A 21,707-nucleotide genomic window follows, 5' to 3' on the forward strand; every position below is an offset into this window, starting at 1 on the left:
CACCCTCTGGAATAGGCGGCACTGCAGGACCTGCATGTCGCGTGGTGCCTCTCTTTGCAAACCCATGTGGGTGCGTGCTTATGCTATCAAGATGATGTGCGCCATCTGCACAGAGGGTTGTGTATATGTATGTGTGTGTGTGTGTGTGTGTGTAACCAAAACACCAAACACCACACACACACACACACAGTAGCAGTCGGCACTCAGGGCCTTGTGAGAGATGCTCGAGTCTGATCCGCACACCGGGCCATCGCCAAGGATGACACAGGCGTGCTAGCAAGCACACGTCACCCTGACGCAACGTCATCTAGACCCTGATCGCGGACATCAGTAGAGGTGTATTGCGCTTGCCTGCCCACGTCGTAGGTGCTTCACCCTGGCGCCTCCAAGAGGGGGAAGGGGAGGGGGGAAGAAAAAAAAAAGGAGGGCTTCAAAAGAGAAGAGCGAATCGGTAGTCACGGAGCTGGACAACACAAATAAGGGGGGGAAGAGAGGGGGAATGAACAGAAACTCGAGCAGATAGGAAAAAAATGAGGTGGTGCGCATCACAGACCCCGGAGAACGTACACACGCGCCACGGATCGGGAATGCAGCAAATAGACAAACCAACACATGCAGACCCACACCGCATGTATTTGATCCCCCATTCTCGTCACCCCTCTTTCGCTGAGAAATATGCATAAGCGTTGCGTTGCAAGCATGCCAAACTTGGGTGTGGTGGAAACAAAGAGAGATCGAGAGGGAGAGAGGGAGAGAGATGGGGAGTTGAGAAACCAAAGCAGCCGAAGGCCGTCATCGCCAGAATGCAGTCACTATGACACTCTCGTGTACGGCTACCCCCTCACACACCCTCACACACTCTCCATCCATCCATCCTTCTTAGCCCTTGGCTGCTCTGGAAACTCCACGCTCACAGCTGGCTCGCCCTAGTCCCGCCGCACATCAGCTGCACAGCGCTGCGAATCACCACCAGGCCCTTCTCCAGCTGATCCAGTGACACGAACTCGTTCGCTTTGTGCGCCTGCTCAATGCTGCCGGGACCACATACAACGGAGTTGATGCCTGCCGCCTGGTACTCGGCCGCCTCCGTGCAGAATGACACCTTCGTCATCTCCTGCGGCTCGGGGTTGGCCGCAAGCAGCGCCCTCACCACCGACGCATCCTTGTTGCCACAAAAAGGCTCGACGGCACTGCGCCTCACCACCTCCACGCCCCCCTCCGGACACACCAACTTCACTCGCTCAGTCTCCGCGCCAATGAAGCCCCAGATCTCTTCGTTGATCACAGATGCTGGGTGAGACGGGACATTGCGAAACTCGAAGCCGATCGAGCACTCTGCAGGGATCGTGTTGATCGCGTTGCCGCCGGTTACAAGAGACGGGCAGACAGTGGTGTGTGTGATAGTGAAGCCCTCCTCGAACGGCCCATTCTCAGCAAAGCGGTTTCGAATCTCAAAAAGTTTTTGCAACACGCGCGTCGCAGGCTCGATGGAGTTGAACCCAGCGTTCTGCAGCGATGAGTGAGCAGCTTTTCCCTTGAACGTCAGGTACGCGGAGCCGATACCTTTGTGTGCAATCACGAGGTTCAGCATTGTCGGCTCGCCTATGATGCACCCCTCGCACTTCTGGAGGTTGCCTCCGCGCTCAGACATCAGCTGCCGTACGCCTTCAAAGTTCGTCTCCTCATTGTAGGTGAGTACAATCTGCACGGGCTTCTGCAGCGGTGAACGTACCCACTCCGGCACGAGCGCAAGGCACACTGCAATGAACGCCTTCATGTCGCACGACCCACGCCCGTAGAGGTTGCCCTCGCGCTCCGTAAGCACAAACGGGTCGCTGTCCCACTTCTGTCCATCCACCGGCACGACATCTGTGTGCCCGCTCAGGATAAGCCCGCCCTCCACACTCCCATCTGCGCTTGGCAGCGTCGCCATCAAATTTGCGTGGATTCCATCAGCCGACCGCATCGCCGTTACGTGCGTCACACCAAGCTCTGCCAAGTACGCCTGCACGTACTCGATCAGAGGCAGGTTTGTGCGCGCACTCACAGTGTCGAAGCCGACCAGCTTCGCCAATACATCGCGCACATGTTGGAGAGTGGCCATATTTACACTGGTGAGCAGGAGAAAGCAAGACGCCGATGGGAGACAAGTATGTGGTCGGTCACAGAAAGAAGCGAGATCAGAGCGATGAGATGCAGCCACAGCCACAGAGAGGGAGAGAGAGAAAGAGTGTGTGTGTGTGTGTGTGTGTGTGTGATCTATAGGAGTAGAAAAAGAAGGGGGTAGGCACGGTGTACGAGCGATCTCGTGTGTAACGGCCCATGCAGTGCGAACATGTGTGCACATGCGTGGTGTTTGTAGACAGCAGCCGTGTGAAGGCAATGAAGAGAGGAAAGAAAAAAAAGCCGCAGCGGGGGGATAAAGTCGCAGTGAGTCATTTTTTTCCGCAGAGGGATAGCAGCAAGCGCAGCGCGCCTTCACATGTGGGAAGAGGGGGGGAGGCCGCCTCGTAGACGCAGCACCCCTTTCCTCCATTCATCCATCCCCTCCCCCCCCCTGTTTTTAGGGGGGGGAGGGGGGGACAGGGAGGGACGGGGAGCGATCGAAGTCTATTGGGCGGTGCTTGATGCTGAGGGGAAAAGCCACACGAGCGCCAACACTCCGCATCATGGATATGCACATCTTCATGTACACACACGTGCACAGATATTTGTAATATAGTTATAAATATGTTCGTATATTTTGTAGAGATGTACATATATGAAAGGATCGTTGCTCTTGTGAGGGGGGGGGGAGGAAGTGGAAGATACATTAAAGCGTACGTACACACACACACACACACACACACACACACACACGGATACACTTGTACACACACCACTCACTTGTCAACTTATTACTACCACCACTACACCATAGTGAAGCCCATGCTACCGTACGTGATGGCCAACATCAGTCTTTCCTTGAGCACTGCAGCGGAGGTGTAGACGGGCAGGTCGATCTTGTTGAAGCACGTGTGTGCCTGGGGCAAAAGATCTTCCTTGCTTACAGCCCAGCGGCTGATGGTGAAGGGAAGCGAGCGGCCGTTCGACCCCTCAAGGTGGCGGAAGCCGCCGTGTGGCACCTTCGACGATCCCGTCGTAAACTGAAGCAAATTGGCCAAATCCTCTTTGCTCATGGAGCCGACGGCCTCCCAGAACCAGCGCACCTGCGGCGACGTGCTGCTGTAACCCTCGTATACGGTGTGTGTGCGCAGGTCCTCGATATCAATGTTTGGCATGCCGCTGATGACCAGCTCCAGCTCCTTCTCCGTGAAACACTGAATCTCACGACGGGGGATCACCGCGTAAAATCCTTTAAGAAAGCACAGCAGCTGGCCCTCCGTACGCTTTGTCATGTGGTACTCGCACAGAAGGCGGACGTACTGCTGTTTGTTCGCGTTTGTCACGATAGTGTCCTTTCCATTCGGCTCCAGCTCCTCCTCCTCCACCGATCCGAAGCGATCGTAGTTGACGGCAAATGTAAGGCCAAGGTCCGTGACGTCGTTCTCCATTATCCAGTTCAAGTTTGTGTAAAGTTCCGGGTCGAAGCTCTGGAGATCAGAGAAAACGGGGCGGTGGCCGATGATGTGGCGATAGAACGCGCGTGTGAAGTGAATATCGATGGGGACGTTGTGCGCGATTGCGAGCCCCGTCACGACGCCTGCAAACTGGAAGTACTCGAGGTGGTTGGGGTTGACGCTGGAGAACGGGTTCGGTTGGAACGACATGCCATCCTGCGAGTGAATGAAGAGCGCGTAGCTCTCGTCGACGAGGGCTTCGGAAAGAAGCTTCAGCCACTCCCGTGTGAGGCCGCCAGCATCAGCGCCCTCCTCGGCATGGAAGCGGATGTGCAGCTGACCGCCAAAGGACTTCACCTTCTGCAGCTCCTTGAAGCTGTCCACCAAACACGTTTGGCGGTTCACGCGCAGGAGAATGTTCGGCCCACGCCGCATGCCCAGCCGCCGCCTGAAGTCTGACAACTTAAAATTGAAGTCGATCAAGTTGGGCTCGTACTTGAGAAACGAAAAGCTGTTCTTGATGAGGTTGCCGTCCCAGTAGAAGAGCGTGTTCAGCGTCGTGCGGTTTTCCTCCAAGACCATCCGCACCACGCGCGGCAGCCGACGGTGAAGGAGCTCCTCCGTGCTCTTCAGACCCTCCTCGGACAACCGCGTGCCAGCGGCCGTCATGCACTGCGCTGCGTCCGGCTGCTCCGCCAACTCGCGCACCGCGCGGTCTGACACAGATGACGGCTTTGTCGAGGCCCGCAGAAAGTGCTCCGTCTCCCCTGCCAAATTGCTTCGGCTGTCCGTTAACGCACGCGCGCTTGCAGAGGTGCCGAGCAGTCGAGACTCACTCATGTGGTACCTGCAGAAGGTTTGGAGAATGGATGACACACACGAAGGGAGTGGGAGCACCTCTTTGGGTGTGACATGCTCCAGGAGCGTCGACACATCGAGTAGATACGCTTGGCTTGCCCGCCACAGCATTGTGAAGGCACGCGGTTCAGAGCGCATGGTGGCCACGTACGGCTCAAAGAGCAGCTGCATAACATCGCCCTCGGTGTTTTTAATGTCGAGCTTGACGAGAAGAGCCATTACAGTATCGGTGTCAAATATGTACCCCTCTGGGATTCTCAGCTGCTGCCACGTATGTCGGCCAGACAACCCACTCGCACTTGTGCAACCCCCCAGCTGCGATCTCGTCGGAGCAAGAGCGGCGGCGTTGACGACGCTGGCACTCGTGCCGTTGCTGTTGGGCCTGGCGTGGAGGATGGCGTACGCCTCTTTCCGAAATTCATCCCTTGCCGTCTTCATGGCTCGCACCCTGACATCCGCCAACTCAATGAGCTCCTGTTCCAGAAGTTGTATGGGGCTCACGCGCGGACTGACGCTGTGCGGCGGCCCGGCGGCATCACTAGGGAGCAGACTCACCCCCTCACGTGCCCCACACTCTTGCAAACCCAAGGACATGAGTTGCACCACGCTCGTCGCCGTGTCGGACCGGCACAGCGGATGTCGCAGTAGCCGCATCATCGACTTCACCGTCTCTGGCGCGCTTTGCAGCGTGAGCGCTGCGGCTCGCCGCATGCGTTGCTGCTGCTCCGCGAGCGTCACCCGCTCGCGCGAGCAGTTGGAGCAGAGATCAAACAAGCAAGAGGAGCAGTGAAAGCAATAGTCAAAGCCCGGGTTCGTACCGCAAATGTTGCATATGTAGCCGCCCTCCTCGTAGTTGGACAGGAGGCGAATATTTATCCATTGAAGTCGGTGTGGGTGCCGCGGGTGCGCTATGAGCACGTCCGTTAATGGATCATTGCCGTTCAGGTCGGCGGCGCTGCTCACCTCGTTATCCTCTGAGGCTGTCAGCATAGAGCGCTGGCAGCGCAGCAGCCTCTGCAACAATTTGTCCAGTGCCAGCATAAAACTAGGCACGTGCGCATGCTGACGTGCGACTCTCCAAAGTCGGTCCCATAGGCCGTAGTCTACTGCGCGCTGCTCGGCCTCGTCTAGTGGGGCGTCGAGTGGCTTTAGGGTGGACGTGCTCAGAGTGCCATCCGGTAGTAAAAAGAACGCCGCGACCATCGGTTGGTTTTGCTTGACTAGTGACACAAAGAGCATCGTCGCATCTTTGATGAACTGCCGATTCGCGGCCAGCTCACTCGTGGACAACGTGCGCGAGGAGCGAGACGATGGCGGGGCGAGCGAAGACGGCGACACACGAGCGGCGGCGCTGGTGTTCACGACGGCGGTGGGGGGCTGCTTGAGAACGCCCGCCGCGCCGTCGGAAAAGCCATCATCCTCTGCTGATATCATAGTCGGTGTGGCTGCCATCAAGTCGAGTAGTTGGCAAGCCATTCGCGCCGCTGTATTGGAGTCAGACATCAGCACCTGCATGACCCGCTGGAGCTCCTCATCCAGACAACTGACGCTCGTCAGCCGATTGTTCGGCAGCGCCACCGGCGCCGTCGCCCGGAGCCGGAGCAGCTCAATGCAGCGACTGACAATCACCTCTGGAACATGCGGCAGGGGAAGAGTAAGCGCGTGGTACACTGTTTCCTGGACTGGTACCATCGAGTCACTCACTGCTGCTAACAGCACGGAGGGCACCGCCGACGCCGCCAAGTTCGACCTGGAGGCTAACCGGTTTGCCGCCAAGGCAACAGAACCGCGGGTACGCACCGCATGGGGCGAGGCAGCAGATGAGGGCACAGAGGATCCCGGCGCCATCCGTTCCGCAGACGGAGGCAGCTGCAACAAGGGGAGCGGCGGGGGATGGAAGTGACCAGAAACAGCTGCAGCGCCGGCGACCGCCATTGAGGCGCGGCGCGGCGGAGCACGGCGCATGGCGGCGTTGCCGCCCCGGTTCGAAGCACGCTGCGGAGGGGTAAGTCCCAATCCGTCGTGTATACCATCGCCATCGCGGGGCGGCGAGAGGAGAAGCCCAGAGGATCTCGCCCGATCCGTTATCGCCACTCTATCCGTGTGCAGACCCATCGCTTGGAGGCGTGCGAGAAACGTTGGCGGATTGAGTGCCTGGAGCACGGATTCGCATCGGCACCGCCGACCTGCAACGAACAGCTCATGATTCACCACCGCATAGAGCTGACTGGGCGAACCAAAGAGAACCCGCGTAAGACCCTCGATGGTGCCCATTTCCCTCAGATTTAACGAGTTGGTACGGGCGCCAGGCACTACAGACGGTGCCGCACCGCCGCCTCTGGTGTCCCGCGTGTTATTTCCAGATAATAGCGCGACCAAACTCCTCGGGCTCCGGTCCGCGTGGCTCACTTGTTGCGCTGCCTGTTCGCGCAGACGCTGACGCCGCTCCTGCTCGCGCTGCGCAGCCAGCTCCGCCTCTTCACGCGCCCTCTCTACCTCGGCACGCAACTCCGTCGCCTCCCGCAGGACCTCGGGGTAAGAACGAAGAAGCTCCAGGTCACACTGCAGAAGTAAATCACGGCGGGTCTCAGCGTCAACGAGAAGCAGCGTTTGGTATAGCTCAGTGGCGTTGTTGTCAGCGCCTGTGACCCGCACCCACCGCGCCTCCACCTCCATGGCATGCCGTTGCGCATCCTCCGGTAGTGCGTCGAGAAACCCCGGATAAAGGCGAGTGCGCTGTCCTCGTACCTCACGCTCAGTGGGGCCGCGGAGCACGTTCATGCTGTCAAACAAAATCTCGCTGCAGACGTCCTCCGGCATCTCAATGAGGAATTGTGGGTTGAGGATGCCCTCCCAAGGCTCCGGTGCCGTAGGTAACACTGGCGCCGACGTAGCTGGGGGTTCGGCCATCACAGCTGTGTTCGTTGATTGCTCAGACACAACCGGTTCTCTCTGCACCTCAACCGGTGATGACAGCGGCTCCTGCGGGGTAGGGCCTTGATGGGCAGCGTCGCCAGCTGCGAAGAGCTCCCGGATGCGCTCGTTGAGTCGGTCGAGAAGCATGCTTACCTCGCCCATTGCCTCCAGCTCTGGTGAACTCGCAACCGCGCCTGCTGCTGCTGGTGTGGTGTTGGTGGTGTTCGCCTCGGGTGCTGGTCGACGCGACATGACAGCGGCTGTAAGCGACGGCTCACTCAACAACACCCTCTCAGCGGCGGCCCGGGTGGTGCTTGGGGCTGTAGCCTCCAAAGGCGAGCGTGAGTCGCGCACACGGCGCATCAGCTGGTCGCTCGGGGTGTGCTGCTCCAGCAACGCTGCCATCTGCGACGCGGTGGCCGTGACGCGCGATGGGACCGAATTGCGTTGAGGGGATTGACTACCGGTGTCCTCGGTAGCGCCTAGACTAGACTGGTGGCCCTCAATCAATGACTGGTGTGCAACATCATCATCACCAGCGCCGTGAGGATTGCCGGAAGCGCTGCGACTCGCCTCTGGCGCCTGAACCTCTGTGGGCGCCTCCTCCTCAGTTGCGTGCAGCACTGGCAGCGGCGGCGTCTCTGTTTCCGCCACATTATGCACCGCGAGAGGGCGCACTGCCAATAAGATGGCACGATATGCGCAGGCAGCAAAGCTCTGCGCCCGCTCCGACGCTGTTCCAACGTTTCTGGTAGACATGACCGTTTGGCCATTGATGGTCGCGAATCCGACCCCCACCTGCTGCGCCGCGCCATGGCGCAGGGTGCCGGCTTCGCCGCCGTCGGCAGCCGTCCCCGGAGCATATACACCAAGCGACGGGTCCTCGGGGCGGTCACTCCCCGCCGACAGAAAACCTCCCGTACCGCCGTAGTACAGAAAAGCGGCTTCGTCCTCCTCATTCTCGTTGTTCTCGTTGTCATCGTCGTCATCGTTGTCGTCGTCGCCATCCGTCTCCTCTTCTTCGTCCTCGCTGAACTCTTCGTTGTCCGGGTTCTCAGAGTCCTCATCGCTGTCACTGTCCCGATGCTCCTCCGGAGCGTTGCGGTCGTCGTCCTCCCCCTCCTCCTCCATAGCTCCGCCGCGGGGTCGATCGCCACTTAGACCGACTTGCGGTAAGTCATATGGCGAAGATACGAAGAAACCGGGCCCCTCCGGCTGACTGTGGAACAGGTGATCCACACCCTCCTCCTCCTCCTCCTCCGCGTCAGCACCGTCAGTGGCCGTGACATCGACGTAGAGGACGTTGTCGTTCTCCTCAGGGTTGGAGTAGTCGACCTCATCCTCCTCTTCCATCGCCACCTCCGTTTCCGCAGCGTCGTCGGGGTACTCTCGGTGTTGCTCCATCGCATCCTCGGCGCGCAGTGACCGCAGGACCGCACTCTCATACGTTTCCAGCGTCACCGCCCGGGGATGGCGATATACGTCACCGCTGTCACCAGTACCAATGCGGACATCGCCGTCTAGCGCTGGCATCAACCGCAAAGACGATTGTTGTGACTCAACAGCGGAGATATCGCGCTGCGGGTTTTCGAATATGCGTCGGACAGCCGCATCAGGCATTGGAGGCAACGGTGACAGCGCCTGCGGCGGAGAGCTCCGCTGCAGAGTGACCTCTGCATCCGCACCCAGTTCCTCCTCGTTGCCGCCGCTGCTCTCCACGGATTCCATCCTACCCGTGTGCCTCACCGGCTGCATTGGCGGCCACGTGTCCCTGTCTCTGACCCTATCAGGCGCTACTTCTTCGTCATGTCCCACACGCCCATCGCGTTCGCTGCTGCTGCCGCCGCCGCCGCCGCTACTACCGTCGTCGTCGTCGTCGTCAACGGTCTCGTAGTCACTGACCATCGTGTCCCACCCCTGGCGGTACTCCCCCAAAACGAAGAAATTCTCCAGCATGTTTGCATCTGGCATCCCTGCGCCGGAATCGTGCTCAGCCGTAAAAGCGGGGTTGTCGCCTCGCCCACCTGCATCAACGTGCACGGCGTCGTCGCTGTCGCCTTCAACCCCGCTGCGAATAGTAATGCGGGCACCCCTCGTCTGAGACTGCACAAAGGTCCTCAATTGCCTGACTAGTTCCGCACGCTCACGTAGATAGGATGGTGGCCACGCCGAGTCTTGCGAGAACGCCGTGTCCAAGAGAGCAGGGTGTGTGGGAACAGCGTCTGGGAGACGCAAAGAGGGGGCCCCAACCTGGCCCACCCAGAGATTCGGGGCTGAGACCTCACGTGGCACTGAAAAGTACTGCTGGATTCCCCTCTGTTGCGCAGCATATTGCCTCTGCTGTGGCGACAGCGATTCCGCGAGCCTGAACTTGCCCACGGCGAGCAGCTGATACGCGAGCAGCTGCAGCAACGACGTCGCATCGCGGCCGTGATCGCATGACTGCAGCATACACACACGAAAAAGAAGCTCCAGCAGGCCGAGGCGGCCAAGATAGTCAAAGAAGCACAGGAATGTCTGCTGAACAGCGCTGCTGACGCCCAGGCGCTGCGAAGTAGCCCGCTGACGAGCTGACAAAGCCACCGTTGCCGGCTGCGGGCTTCCCCGCTCCAGGAAGCACAGTACATCGTGCAGACATCGTGCAAAGGATTTCTTCAAACGACAGAGCTTTTCTCTGGCCTCGGGTTGCGGCTGCTGATATTGCTGCTGCTGCTGCTGCAGCGGCGGCGACTGGAGAGGCGGATCCATCTCCTCTGCCAGTGTAGAAATCGCCGCTGCTGCTGCTGCTTCTGCCGCCAAGCTGTCATCCGGAAAAGTGACCACGGCCTCTTCGTTCACCTCGTGGTGCCTGCTGGTGAATCGGTCACTCTCAGCGCCTGCTGCACCCTGCGATGAGACCTCCGCCATCGGCGCGGCCAACACGGTGGACATCTCTACCGCCGTGACAAGGGCGTTGAGAGTGCGCACAACTGCCTCAGACACAACGATCGGATCGTGGGCAAAAATGGCGGTTGCGAAATCGACGCTGCCAGCAGCGGTGTGTCGACCACCACCACCACCGCCGTTGTTGTTGTTGTTGGTGCCGTTTCCCCGAGCAACTCCCACAAGTGCAGGACAAAAATAAAGCGCGATGGCGAGAAAGGGTGGTACTGCGATGACCGGCAGCGGCGGAGGCACCGCAGGAGCACCGCCGTCCCTGTTCCCCACAGATGTGGCAGGGCCACCCTCTCCCCCTCGAACGACGGCGGCAGCCCCGGGGGCAGCCTGAGCGAAACTGGAAGGAGTGCCGGTCGCAGCTGCAGTAGACCTGAGAAACTCTGCGTACATGCTGGGTACTCCTATCTCGAAGTTAGGGGAGAGCAGTGCCTCGAACACCCCTGGAAGCTGCAGCATCGCGGAGAAGATGTTGGCGCCATACGCCGCACGCCCTTGGACGCCCTCGACATTGCGGACAAGGTGCTGCATAAAGCACTGAACCCGCTTCACAAAGTCGTGCGACAGTGTCGACCCTGCACCAGAGCGGTGCCGGCGTGTCGCACGCGAGCTGTGGCCGCGAAGGCCAGCGGAGGTAGCGCCAGCTGCCTGGGGCCGTGGTTGAACCCACACCCCCAGCCACGCCGCCGGCACCTCCCCTGCCGCTGCGCGCACCCACCGCACCTCGCAGTAGCGACAGAACGCGTGGTAGAAGGCGATGGGATATCGAATGATGTAGGGCTCCAGGTTTACAAGAAAGATGCTCAGGGGGATGAGGTAACGGTGCGCGGCAGCAACGGCCTCTAACTCGGTATTCTCCAGGGCGCCTGGGGCGCCGCTGTGGGTATGCGATTCCTCCTCCGCCGACCCTGCCGCCTGCGACTGGGCAGAAAAGAGTGCAGCAGTTGCTGAGGGCGCAGAGCCATGCGCCTGGCTGTAGGGCTTCCCATGGCTGCAGCCCTTCCGAGTTGTTGCCGCAGGGGCCTTCCCGCACGTGCGCGAGGGAGACGATGGCCCCACGGACGTGCCCATTGATGCACGCGTGAGCCGCAGGTGAGTGGCAGAGAGCTCGGCATAAGCCTTCTCAGTCAGCCGCTGCCCTTGTTGATGCACCCGCACTGCGGTTTGCAGGACCGTAACCATGTGCTGCCACACGTCTTCCTCCAGGCGCCCCATGTCACTCAGGAGCAGCCCGCTCAACAGCGTCGCCTTCTCGTTATCTGAGGTGTCCATCTGGGTGATGTAGGCACACACCACCCCCAGCGAGCCGGTGTAGCCGCTGGTGACATCGTCTCCTGCAGCACTTGGACAGGACGCTGGAGCAGCCCCCTTCCTTGCCGCTGCGGATGTGGCCGCCGGTGGAGTGGGCGGTCCTGCCGGGCGATGGGTGCGCACGAGGTGCATGCAGGTGGTGTGGTAAGTAGAAAAGCACATCAGCAGGAAGTGTATCATCACCTCACTGACGCTGCACTCCACCACCTCCACACGCGGGAGGGTGAGGCGCGAGGCGACCACCTTCGCTGTTGTGGCAAGAGCAGCAACACAAGTCGGTGGCGCTCCTCCAAAAGCCAGCGCGGCAGCGGAGACCGGCGAGGCAATCGGCGATGATGGAAACTGCGGAGGAGTCGAAACCACGCCATCGACCAAGCGACCGTCTGCAATGGCAGCGGAGAGGGGAGCACTCGCCATGCTGCATTGCTGCTGTTGCAAATGCTGCTCCTCCCTCCCTGCCTCTGCGTCTGCTCTGTCAAGCGCTTCGTCACGCAGCCGGGCAGCCATGAAGTCAAATGACAGACGCACTACCTCCTCGCAGACGTCTCGGCTGAACAAGGCGAAGTGGGGGATGATAGAACGAGGCAGCGGGTCGGAACGCAGGTCTGCGTTGGTGAGCGGGTTGAGAAGACGGTGCCGCAGATGTGACCCCTCTGAAGAGTTCATACCGAAGGCGGAGCTGAAGTGGGTCAGCACGTCCAGCGTCTCATCATCCAAATCGAGGTGGTGTTCCTCCGGCTCGACCTGGGCGCTAGGGCCGCCACGAGCCTGGCGGCGCGACAACGACGACGACGACGACGGTCGCCCGGAGAGAGGCAGCCATGACAGACCCTCACCTCGCAGCAACCGCACGTAGTTCTCTATGCCGATGGCCTCCACCATTGCGAGAGCTTCCGGCGACAGCCCCGCGCGCCTGGCAGCGTCGGCGCGTGCGTCATCCCCGTGGCTGACATCACCGTTGTGGCCTGGGAGGTCGGTGGAAACGGAACCCCCCGTGGGGGGATGCTCCCGCCGCGTCGGCTCACCCCGCAAAGTGCGTCGCAGCACCTGGTGCGCACTGTGAGGCTGTCCCTGCGTCGTATTGGGGCTGGCGGTGCCCGCAGGGGAGGGCACCTGCACCACTCGCTGAGGTGGACAGTGTGCCTGTGGCTGCCCAGAGCTCTGCGTCGGGGCGTTAGCGGCTGGCGAGACGTACGGCCCCGCTGCAACCTCCCTCACCCCCACTCCCTGGTCTGCCGACCCCATCCCCTCAGCACTGTTGGTGCTGCGGAAAGGATTAGTGCTGAGGGAGACAGCCGATTGGCATGCGAAGCCGTGGTGCTCCAGAACCGAGAGCACCTCGTCTAGCGCGCGCTGCGTCCCTTCACCGAACGTGTTCAGAGCGAAGCGGTGCTCCTCACCATCCCGCCCACGTTGTCCATTCACGGGGACGACATGCTGACGGTGACATTGGTGGCCACACCAACAAAAAGTATTGCGGGTGGCGTCGAAGTAGCTGCACTGCATCCCCATCGGCTGAACATGCTGATGTGTCGCAGCTGTGGAAACCAAAGAGTTAGCCACCAACGGTGCGTCGCTGCGAACGCTCCGGAAGACACTCAGAAAACTGACAAGCTGTCCGTGCAGCACCGATTGGATGCGGGCGTAGTAGCGACGACGGCGTTGGCGAAACTCGCGCTGCGCTGCCGCGGTGGCGCCATCGCTGGAGCCACTGAGACTGTGCAGCCGCACCTCCTCAGCATGCTGCTCCGCGGTCACCTCATCGATGGCCTGGCGTACGGCTTTCACAACGGCACGTGGCAGGTGGGTCAGCGCAAGGGCCTCCACCAGAACGACACCGCGAAGCTGGGTCAGAAGCACGCCAACATACTCAAGCAACACCACGTTATCACGCACGTTCGAGAGTACACGGTGCAGCATGTAAGCCACAACGTACTGCTGCTCAGCGGCGTTCGTTAATGTCCACATGTTCCACAACGCCCGGCACACGCGCCTGCGCAGGAGTCGATATCCAGTCTCGCTCAGCGTGTCCAGGGGAAATATACACCCCGCTGCAACATCACAAACCCACGGCAGCGCACGGCACCACTCGTTTGCGCTCGAAAGCGAAGCACTCAACTGCGAGCGTGTCGACCCCTGAAGACCTGCCAAAAACGGGAGGAGGTGCTCGTCAATCGCGCTCAATCTGGAGGGTGGCGCAACTGCGTGGGTATTGGACAGAGGGCCCCGATCCAATCGTGGTGACGGACTCAAGCGACGAGCGTCACCGCTAGAATTCGTCGCGGGTGAGCCCCCTCTCTCAATGTGGTTATCCTGCATGCTGCCCCCCTCTCCTTCCCCACTGCGGTAACCGCTTGCCCCTGCTCTCCCCCTACTCCTCGCGTGCGGTGATGGTGGGCTAGGGAGCGTGTTCGGGCCATCTGCGGACGCCGCCGTGAGAGTCGTGGACGTTGACGCTTCAGTGCCGGCCTGCCACTCGCGTGACAGCGCCCGGAAAGACATGCGACTGAGCGTTTCCTGCTTCAGCTGCGCAATCGCCTCCATTGCCGCCACGTACACGTGCGGCACCATCGGAAACCCGGGCAGTTTGGGCCACACGTCGAGGACGCAGTAGAGAAGCGACTCAACGTGGTGGTAGTGGCGCCCCCGCGTCCGTGTGTCAGAGCACTCAAGGAAATTCATGAGGAGCACGGCCATGTACACGAGATAACGCTGCAGTTGATCCTTCAGCGCCGCCGCGGCCTGGGAAAGCGGAGGAGGAGGAGGAGGAGGAGCTGCCGTCGTCGCGGAGGTGGGCGACGTCCCCCCCCCAGGCGTTTCCGAACGGCTCTCCGCGGGTGTGGCGCTGTTAGAAAAAAGAAGGCGCGAGAGGAGGATCATGAACTGCGCGGCGGAGGTAAGCATGTCCTGCATCAGTGCACTCTCCCACTCAGGCGTTGAGCTATTGCCGCCTGCGCACACCGACCCCAAAACCGCCAACTCCCAAAGCACCCTACGGGCTGCCGCAAAGTTGATCTCTCCAAGGCACTTCTCTACATCAACGAAGCTCGGCAGGCTCACAGCGGCTAGCGCGCGAGCGTCCAGATTGAGCCACCCGCACCTCTTCTGCGCGCGTGTGGACGAAGACGTGGTTTTGAAGCCGTCGTTGCCCGCCGTCGCCCCTGCCCGACTGTCATGACGCGGCTGTCGGCGAACCGTATGCGACCGCTCCTGTGGATTTGCCATAATGGCTGTTACCTCGGCGTCCGAGTTGTGCCGGGCCCGTGGCTTCGTCCGACTCCGAGATGCGTGCAGCTCCCGTGCGTTCTTATTTTCGCCGCCGCCAGGGAGGGAGTCCGGGCCACCTGCATCTGCGCTGACGCCACACACGGCGTCCTCGAAGGCGGCCTGCAAGTCCTTCCAGATCGTGCGCAGAAGCCTCGTCACGCTCAGCGGCAACGCTGGCCGAACATGACTGTCGCGTCGGTACGGAGACAGATAGAAAAAGTTGCGCGTCGGCTGATCTGCAACACGTCGACCCGTGAAGAGAGAGAGAAACACCCATTGCTGCAGGGCCTTCGCTGCATTGATGGGAGTGAAGAGCGGCTGTGATGGTGGTGGTGGTGGTGGCGGCGGCGCGGTAGCTGAAGAAGAGGCAAAACCACCAACGCCAGCATCGAGACCCTCCTCACTAGTTGACCCTACTAGCCTTCCCGCTGCAGTTGAGCCCCCGGCGACGTCGGTCGCCAGCGGCAGCGGCGGCATCGATGTCGATGGCGACAACGACAATGCTGTACTGCTGTCGACAGAGTTTTCAGAGTCACCGCCGTGGCCTACTCCGCCGAGACTGCTGCGATGGCCACCGGGGCCGCCAGTGCCTCTTGTGTGGGGATTGGCCAACACAGACGGCACAACAATGGTGGAAAAAGCGGAGTGCCGTAACGCCTCTCGGGAAGCACTACCCCCCGTAGCTGCCGCCCCTGCGCTGGCGGTCGGACCAGCATCGGATGGATGTGTCAACGCGGCAGCAGAGGTGGGGCTGAGCGGAAACCGATCCGCTGCAGCTGGTGCGGGTGTGTGTGTGGTCCATGTAGTTGCCTGCACCCACGCCCCCGCCGTCATCCACGCGGTTGACGGCTCGTTCAATAAAGAGCGGCTGTCTTGGAGCATCGCCTGAAGAATTTGGTCGCTGGCGTCCATGCCACCAGTAGCGCTGGTCTCCTCGCTGCTGCAGCGACCCCCCATCCCCGCCACCACCGGCAGCGCCGCAGGCGTCACAGGAGAGACGGTGGCGCCGGCCTCCGCGTGGCGATCGTAGAGAGACAAGACGCAAGTTGAGATGCTGCTGTGTTGGGTGCCGGCCTGCAAGCTACGCAGCACGCCAGTCACCTCGTCTGCCGTGTACGGGGCGCGCACCACCAGCGCATCGACTACACATTGCATGATCTCGCTGAAGAGGCCCCGCCACGGTGCCCCCTCGCCCTCGCGGCGTCCCAAGCCGCTACCACCGCCCCCACCCCCGCTCGACCCTGACCTCGACACGCGCCACGCCTCGAGTAGCTGACGCAGGAAGGCCCCATCCCCGACGCTAAGCGGGCGCAACACAGAGGAGATGACATCCTTGCAAGGGGCTTCCGAGGTTTGGTAGCGCACTCTCTCCGTCACAGGACCCTCGCCACCGCCGTCTGAAGCACAGTCGCCGGCATCACCCTCGTCATCCCTGTCTACCTCATCACCTGATCCAGGTTCCCTTCGAGGTTGCGCTATCGAGTCCGTGACCCCGCGAAGGTGCGTCACCGGCCCCCGGCCTTCGAGCACCCGCTTCATGGCTTTCAAGCAGCGTCGGCGCATGGCTTTGGACGTGGCACCCTCTGTATCCGTCGCGGCCTCATCGCCTCCGCCGCGGTACATCACCACCTCCGGCTCGGCGATGACATCACGCGAAGAAAAATGCAGAATACACTTCACAGTGGACCTGAGCGTCTCCTCGAGTCGTGTCGAGGGCGGAACGCTGCGAAGGTACTCGCCAAAGACCCGGGCGTGAAGGTAAGAGCCGATAGTAGCCTGCACGTAACTCAACAACGAACTAGCCCCGTCAGCATTGCCCTGCTCGTACACCTGCAGTAGACCGCCGAGGCGGGCGCGGGTGGGTAGGGCGTGACCACATCGAATGGTCACACCGCGTACGTTCTGCGCTGTCTCCCTCTGCTCCTCAGCAGAGGTGGCGACGTCAGCCACCTCTGCAGCGCCAAGGCTGAGCAGCTGCAACGGAGCGTGTGATCCCATCAAAGACCACAGCCGGTTCACGGCAAGATCGAATCCTTGCAGCACAAAGACAAGTACCTTCTCCAGCTCACGATAGCTGGCCTCATGCTCGGGGTTGCGGCGACTCAGCCAGTGGCGGCGCTGGGGGCCTTCAAAGTCACAGGCAGAAAAAAAAGCAAAGAAATTGTTTAGTGTGCGGCACAATTGGGTCGCCCGGAGGAGGAGCCGCAGGCGGTGCGTGCGGCGGATGGGCAGGCCCTCATCACTACTGCCACTGACTGCGCTGGAGACAGCAGAGGGCTCTGCCGCCGGCCCGGCATCGCCGTCTGCGCGGCTCCGCCACAGCGGATGCGGTTCAGTGGCCGCGACTCGCACCGCTTCTGCAAGCTCCCGCGTCTGGCCGATCAGTGAACATAACTCCGCGTCCAGTACCGGCAAGAAGGTGGTGGTGGTCAATGACGACTGCGGCAGGACCTCCGTCATCACCCGCTGCATCTCCTTCACGGAGCCTTGCAAGATTTTGTAGCCCACCTCCTCGCGCTTGAGGTGCAGACGATGCAGCTCGACCATACGCGTAAGGGCAACGTCGATTGAGGAGGTCGCAGCACGACAGTGCGGAACGCTGCGGACGCTAAAGCCTGATGCAGGCGCCGGTTTCGATCTGGACGCTCCTCTCCGAGAAGAGTGCAGATCTCTCATCAACCGTTCATATGCAGCGCTGCTTCGGCAGCGAAGTACTCGATCCTCACGCAACTGCTGCTGGTGCACATGATCGATTGGGGGTTCTGTCGACGCCGCTACTGTTGACCTTGACGGAGAAGCCGTACAGGGTGCGTGATATCTCGTCTTGTCCTCACCGATGGCTGTATCTTCACTTGTGTGAGTGAAATCTGCCATCCAGTCGGAGGACATCTCCAGAGATTCGTCAAATAAAGCCTCAATGTCGGGCAGCGAGGCGGCTGACATCTCGGGCGTCACCGTCAAGCCCCGCACCACGGCCTTGATCCACTCTGTATGATTCAAGAAGACACTGTGTGTAGCCTTATGGACAGTCATGGCCTCCACAAACTCGGGAATGACCATGCGAACCGCCACGTCGTTCAAGTAGGGGTCCTCTGCTGGGATGTAGCGCACCAACAACTCCGGTGGAGGGTGCTCAATGAGCAGCGGCGACGGTGATGATGATGATGATGTCGTCGTCGCCATCGTCGTCGTCGTCGAAGCCGCTTGGGCGAGCTCATGAGGCACCATGTGTGGCATACCGTTCTCCTCCAGGATGTCTAATTTGAAGAGCAACGGTGCAGCGCGGGTGGCAAGATCCTCTGATACGAAGCGAGGCCGACGAGCGATCGTCAGCACCGTGTTCACCAGACCACGCTCAGCAAACAAGGGAACCATGTCACGCACATTGTAGTGCACGCACACAGAGAAGAGCCGTAAAGCGGCGCTGGCGAGAGAGCCGTATCGGGTCTGATAAACGAGCTGCTGCAAAAGAGTGTAGAGGTCACAGTTGGACCTCGGCACCGTCTCATAGACTGGCCCCGTACCGGTACTCATTGTGCTCGCCTGGACAGGGGAGTGACCTGTCGCGTTAGCCCGAGCGTTGTCCCCAGCGCCGGTGTGACCGCCAGCCTCATCGCCCAGTGAAGCGGTCGGAGACACGGACGCCGCCAGGGGGGCGATGGTGGCAGTGGGAACGGTGAACAGTAAATTCATGGGGTTCACAGAGATGTGTGCGTTGCGCACGAGCATGCGCAGCACGTCGAGGCACGTCAAGATGGCTTCGTACGCCTTTACTGTGATAACTGGCATCTTCGCCTCTTCCTCCCTCAACCGCCGCACCATGGCGTCCATGGAGTCCTTTCCTCTGCTGCACGCGGGCCGCTGACCGCTATCGCCGTTGTCGCCGTCGACTTCGTCCGCGGGGTCAACAGCGACCAACGCCTCATAGTCGAGACCGCCACGGGTCGACGCTTCGTCGTCACCGCCGCTGGCAGAAGGCCCAGCGGTGGACTGAGGAGGAGCAGCAGCAGGAGCGGTATTGCTGCCGCCTTCGTCTCTGGCCGCCGCCTCCTCCTCCTCGAACCTGACGCTCAGCCACGAAGGGGACGAGAAATCCCATGAAGGCGGTAAAGCATCGGTGTCGATCAGTGACAACCTCATCCTTGCACGAGGTGAATCAAAGATCCTCTCGGTGTGAGGGCGCATCCTCTCTCCCACAGCCACCTCTGGGTCTTGCGCAGCACTACCTGTATCTGGCCTGCCAGTAAGGGTGGTGCTGAGAGCTGGGACCCCCGACAGTGCGACCGGCGCTTTAGGCACCGCCGGCGCTGGGGGCATCGGCGGCAAATAGAAACGGAGACAGCGCGCGACAGCGTTGACGAGGCGCTCGTTGAGCTCCGCGACTATCATCTCGCGCCGGTTCAGCATGGCTAACGTTCGCGTCACAAGAGCGGGGTAAAACGTTGGATACTCGGAGAGGATGTGCAACAGCTGCGTGACCATCGTCCGCCCTCGCGTCGACACCCGAAAGCACATCGGCTGCGTAACGTAGTCGTCTACCAGCAAAGCGTACTGCCAATGCTCCGCGTAGGACGCGAATTGTTCCCGCTGGAAGCGGCGCCGCGACGGCACCGCAGCGTTGACGATGCTCCACACCGTGTTTGTCTCTGGTGCCCGCGACGCGACGGCATTCACAGTGGACTGTGCAACACGAATCGAGAACCAAAACTTCGACAAGTCCGCAACAGCGCCGACGAGCGTCGCGTAAATGCGTCGTGCCCTCTTCTGCAGTGCGGCCAGCCGCGCCTGCTTTGATGCCTGCTGCTGCTGCTGCTGCTGCTGCTGCTGCACCTCCTCATCCCCCTCGGATGCTGGTGTCCCGTCGACCGACAGTGGCGACGCACCACAGGAGGCAGAGAGAAGCGCCTCCTGGTCATCCTCCAATATGTCACGGATCAGCGGCGTACACGCCCACACTTCACGGAAGTACTCCAACGCGCCTGTCGACTCGACACTCATGCGAGAGGAGTTGTCTAGCAGCTGATACGCCAGAAGTCGGCACCGTGCCCACCAGAGCAGCAGCTCCGGGTTCTGGGCACACTCTAGCATGCTCTCGTGGCAAATCGCGTTGGCGTCCTCCGTTCTGAACGGCGCGCTGCTCTGCTCGCTTCCGTTGACGCCACTGTTGCTGGTCAGCGGAGCATCGCTTCCATCCCTGCGGATGCCGGCGGCCGTCGCTTCCATGATACCTTGCCCAGCGCTATAACCGTTTGTGGCGCTCCTGCGTGCCGAAAGGCCACTCAGTGAGTTCAGCGCAGTGCCCAAAAGCCCAGTCACGAAGTCATTGAAATCACTCGTGTTGTTGCCAATGCTCTGCCGCCCATCCTCGCCCGTGCCGCGGGCACCACCACCACCACCATCACTACCACCGCCGTCACCGCCGCTCGTAGTGCTTCGAATTGGAATGCCCAACTCTAAGCCCTGCATACGGGCGTCAGCAGTGGTGCGCGTCTGTCGAAGAGATGTGTGCGGCAGACTCGCAGCAGAGGAGGAAACGCTTGTGAACGATCTCCCAGCGGCACCGGAAGACGCGACTCCAGCAACGCCCCGGCCTGGCTGCCGCGACACCGGATGTCTGCCCTGTCCGCCACCGTCGCTGTGCTGGACTGGAAGACGCATGGGAGGAAGGAGGCGCCGACGAGCCGCTTGTCGACGCAGCGACTGCTGCCGTGCCGGCACAGTGGTGGGCGCACCAGTGCTAGTTGACACGCAGGAAAAGGATGAGAGCGACGTAGTGGACGTCACAGACGACGACGCTTCTGCTGCAGGATCTGAAAGACCCAATAGTGCACGGATATCGCACATGATGTCGTTGTACTCCCCCCAGGAGGCGCGTAGAATATCAAAAAAGCTCGGAGAGCTGCCCCACCCCTCTGCAATCACACGGAAGACGGACATGCTGTACAGCACACTTCTCGGCATTCCACGCAGCACTGAGTTCAGGAGAAGTCCAAGGTAGATGGTGGAGGGGTCCTTGCAGAAGACGATCCGCGCCGTGCAACCCGACACAGAAGCATTCGGGGGCCGTGAGCACCTGTAGGGCGCACTCGTCGCCGCAATAAGAGTCAGCACCGTTTTGATATCGCGGTAGCCTTGGCGAACCTCCTCCAGGGAAATCCGCGGTTGGTTGCCTGCGACCGCAGAGGCGGCAGCAGCGGCGGCGTCGCTTATCCGCTCCTCTTGCGCAGAGAAGCGCTGCTCATCGATGCCGCCAGCCGTCAGATCGACGCCCACCGCTCCCTCAGCAGATTGCTGGCCCTCCAAAGTACCTGGTGAAGCCGATGACAGACTTTCGTAGCCGTCGATTAAGGACATGAGCGGTCTCCCCGTACTGTTCTCGTACCGCAATACAGGCTTTCCCAACAAGCCCCACCACCGCGTCGTGGCGCTCACACGCGACTCGCTGAGCGCGGACAGCGGGCTGGTGTCCATGAGATTGAACAGCACGCGGTCGTTCAGCATCGCCTCCATCATCAGCGGCACATGGCGCACCTCCCACCGGGGATCCCGCAGCAGCCGGGTGTACTGCGATAGAAGGGGTGCGAAGCAGACCGGCGGGAGGGCCCGCACGGCATCGCGCAGCTGCGTATCACCGCGATACGGTGGCAAGTTCGTCTCGTCCTCGGACGCGCCCATCTGCAGCACGCGCCACTCACGTCCGTTTGATTCAAAGCGAATGTAATCACCTTGGTTATCCATCGCTGCGTTATCTCCAACAGAGATGCCCCACGGGGGTTGGTTGCTCTGCCCTTCAGAAGTGAAGGTATCGAACAGTTGGGCAAGAATATGTGGGTCCATGATGAGGTCCGTGGGGTGGAGTGG

At 60.9% G+C, this 21,707-nt stretch overlaps 2 protein-coding genes across 2 annotated transcripts; both read right to left on the reverse strand.

Moving 5' to 3' along the window:
- Positions 1–910: 910 nt before the first annotated feature.
- JKF63_06390 (uncharacterized protein) lies at positions 911–2,104 on the reverse strand (the record flags this gene model as incomplete). Its single annotated transcript, XM_067902340.1, has 1 exon — positions 911–2,104. The coding sequence occupies one exon, from the start codon at positions 2,102–2,104 to the stop codon at positions 911–913; it is 1,194 nt and encodes a 397-aa protein (XP_067759361.1).
- Positions 2,105–2,909: 805 nt separating this feature from the next.
- JKF63_06391 (uncharacterized protein) lies at positions 2,910–21,683 on the reverse strand (the record flags this gene model as incomplete). The annotated part of the gene is made up of 3 exons (XM_067902341.1): positions 2,910–19,610; positions 19,644–20,215; positions 20,255–21,683. The coding sequence occupies 3 exons, from the start codon at positions 21,681–21,683 to the stop codon at positions 2,910–2,912; spliced, it is 18,702 nt and encodes a 6,233-aa protein (XP_067759362.1).
- Positions 21,684–21,707: the final 24 nt, after the last annotated feature.

Source organism: Porcisia hertigi, chromosome 7 (genome assembly GCF_017918235.1).
Source record: "Porcisia hertigi strain C119 chromosome 7, whole genome shotgun sequence".
NCBI lineage: Eukaryota > Euglenozoa > Kinetoplastea > Trypanosomatida > Trypanosomatidae > Porcisia > Porcisia hertigi.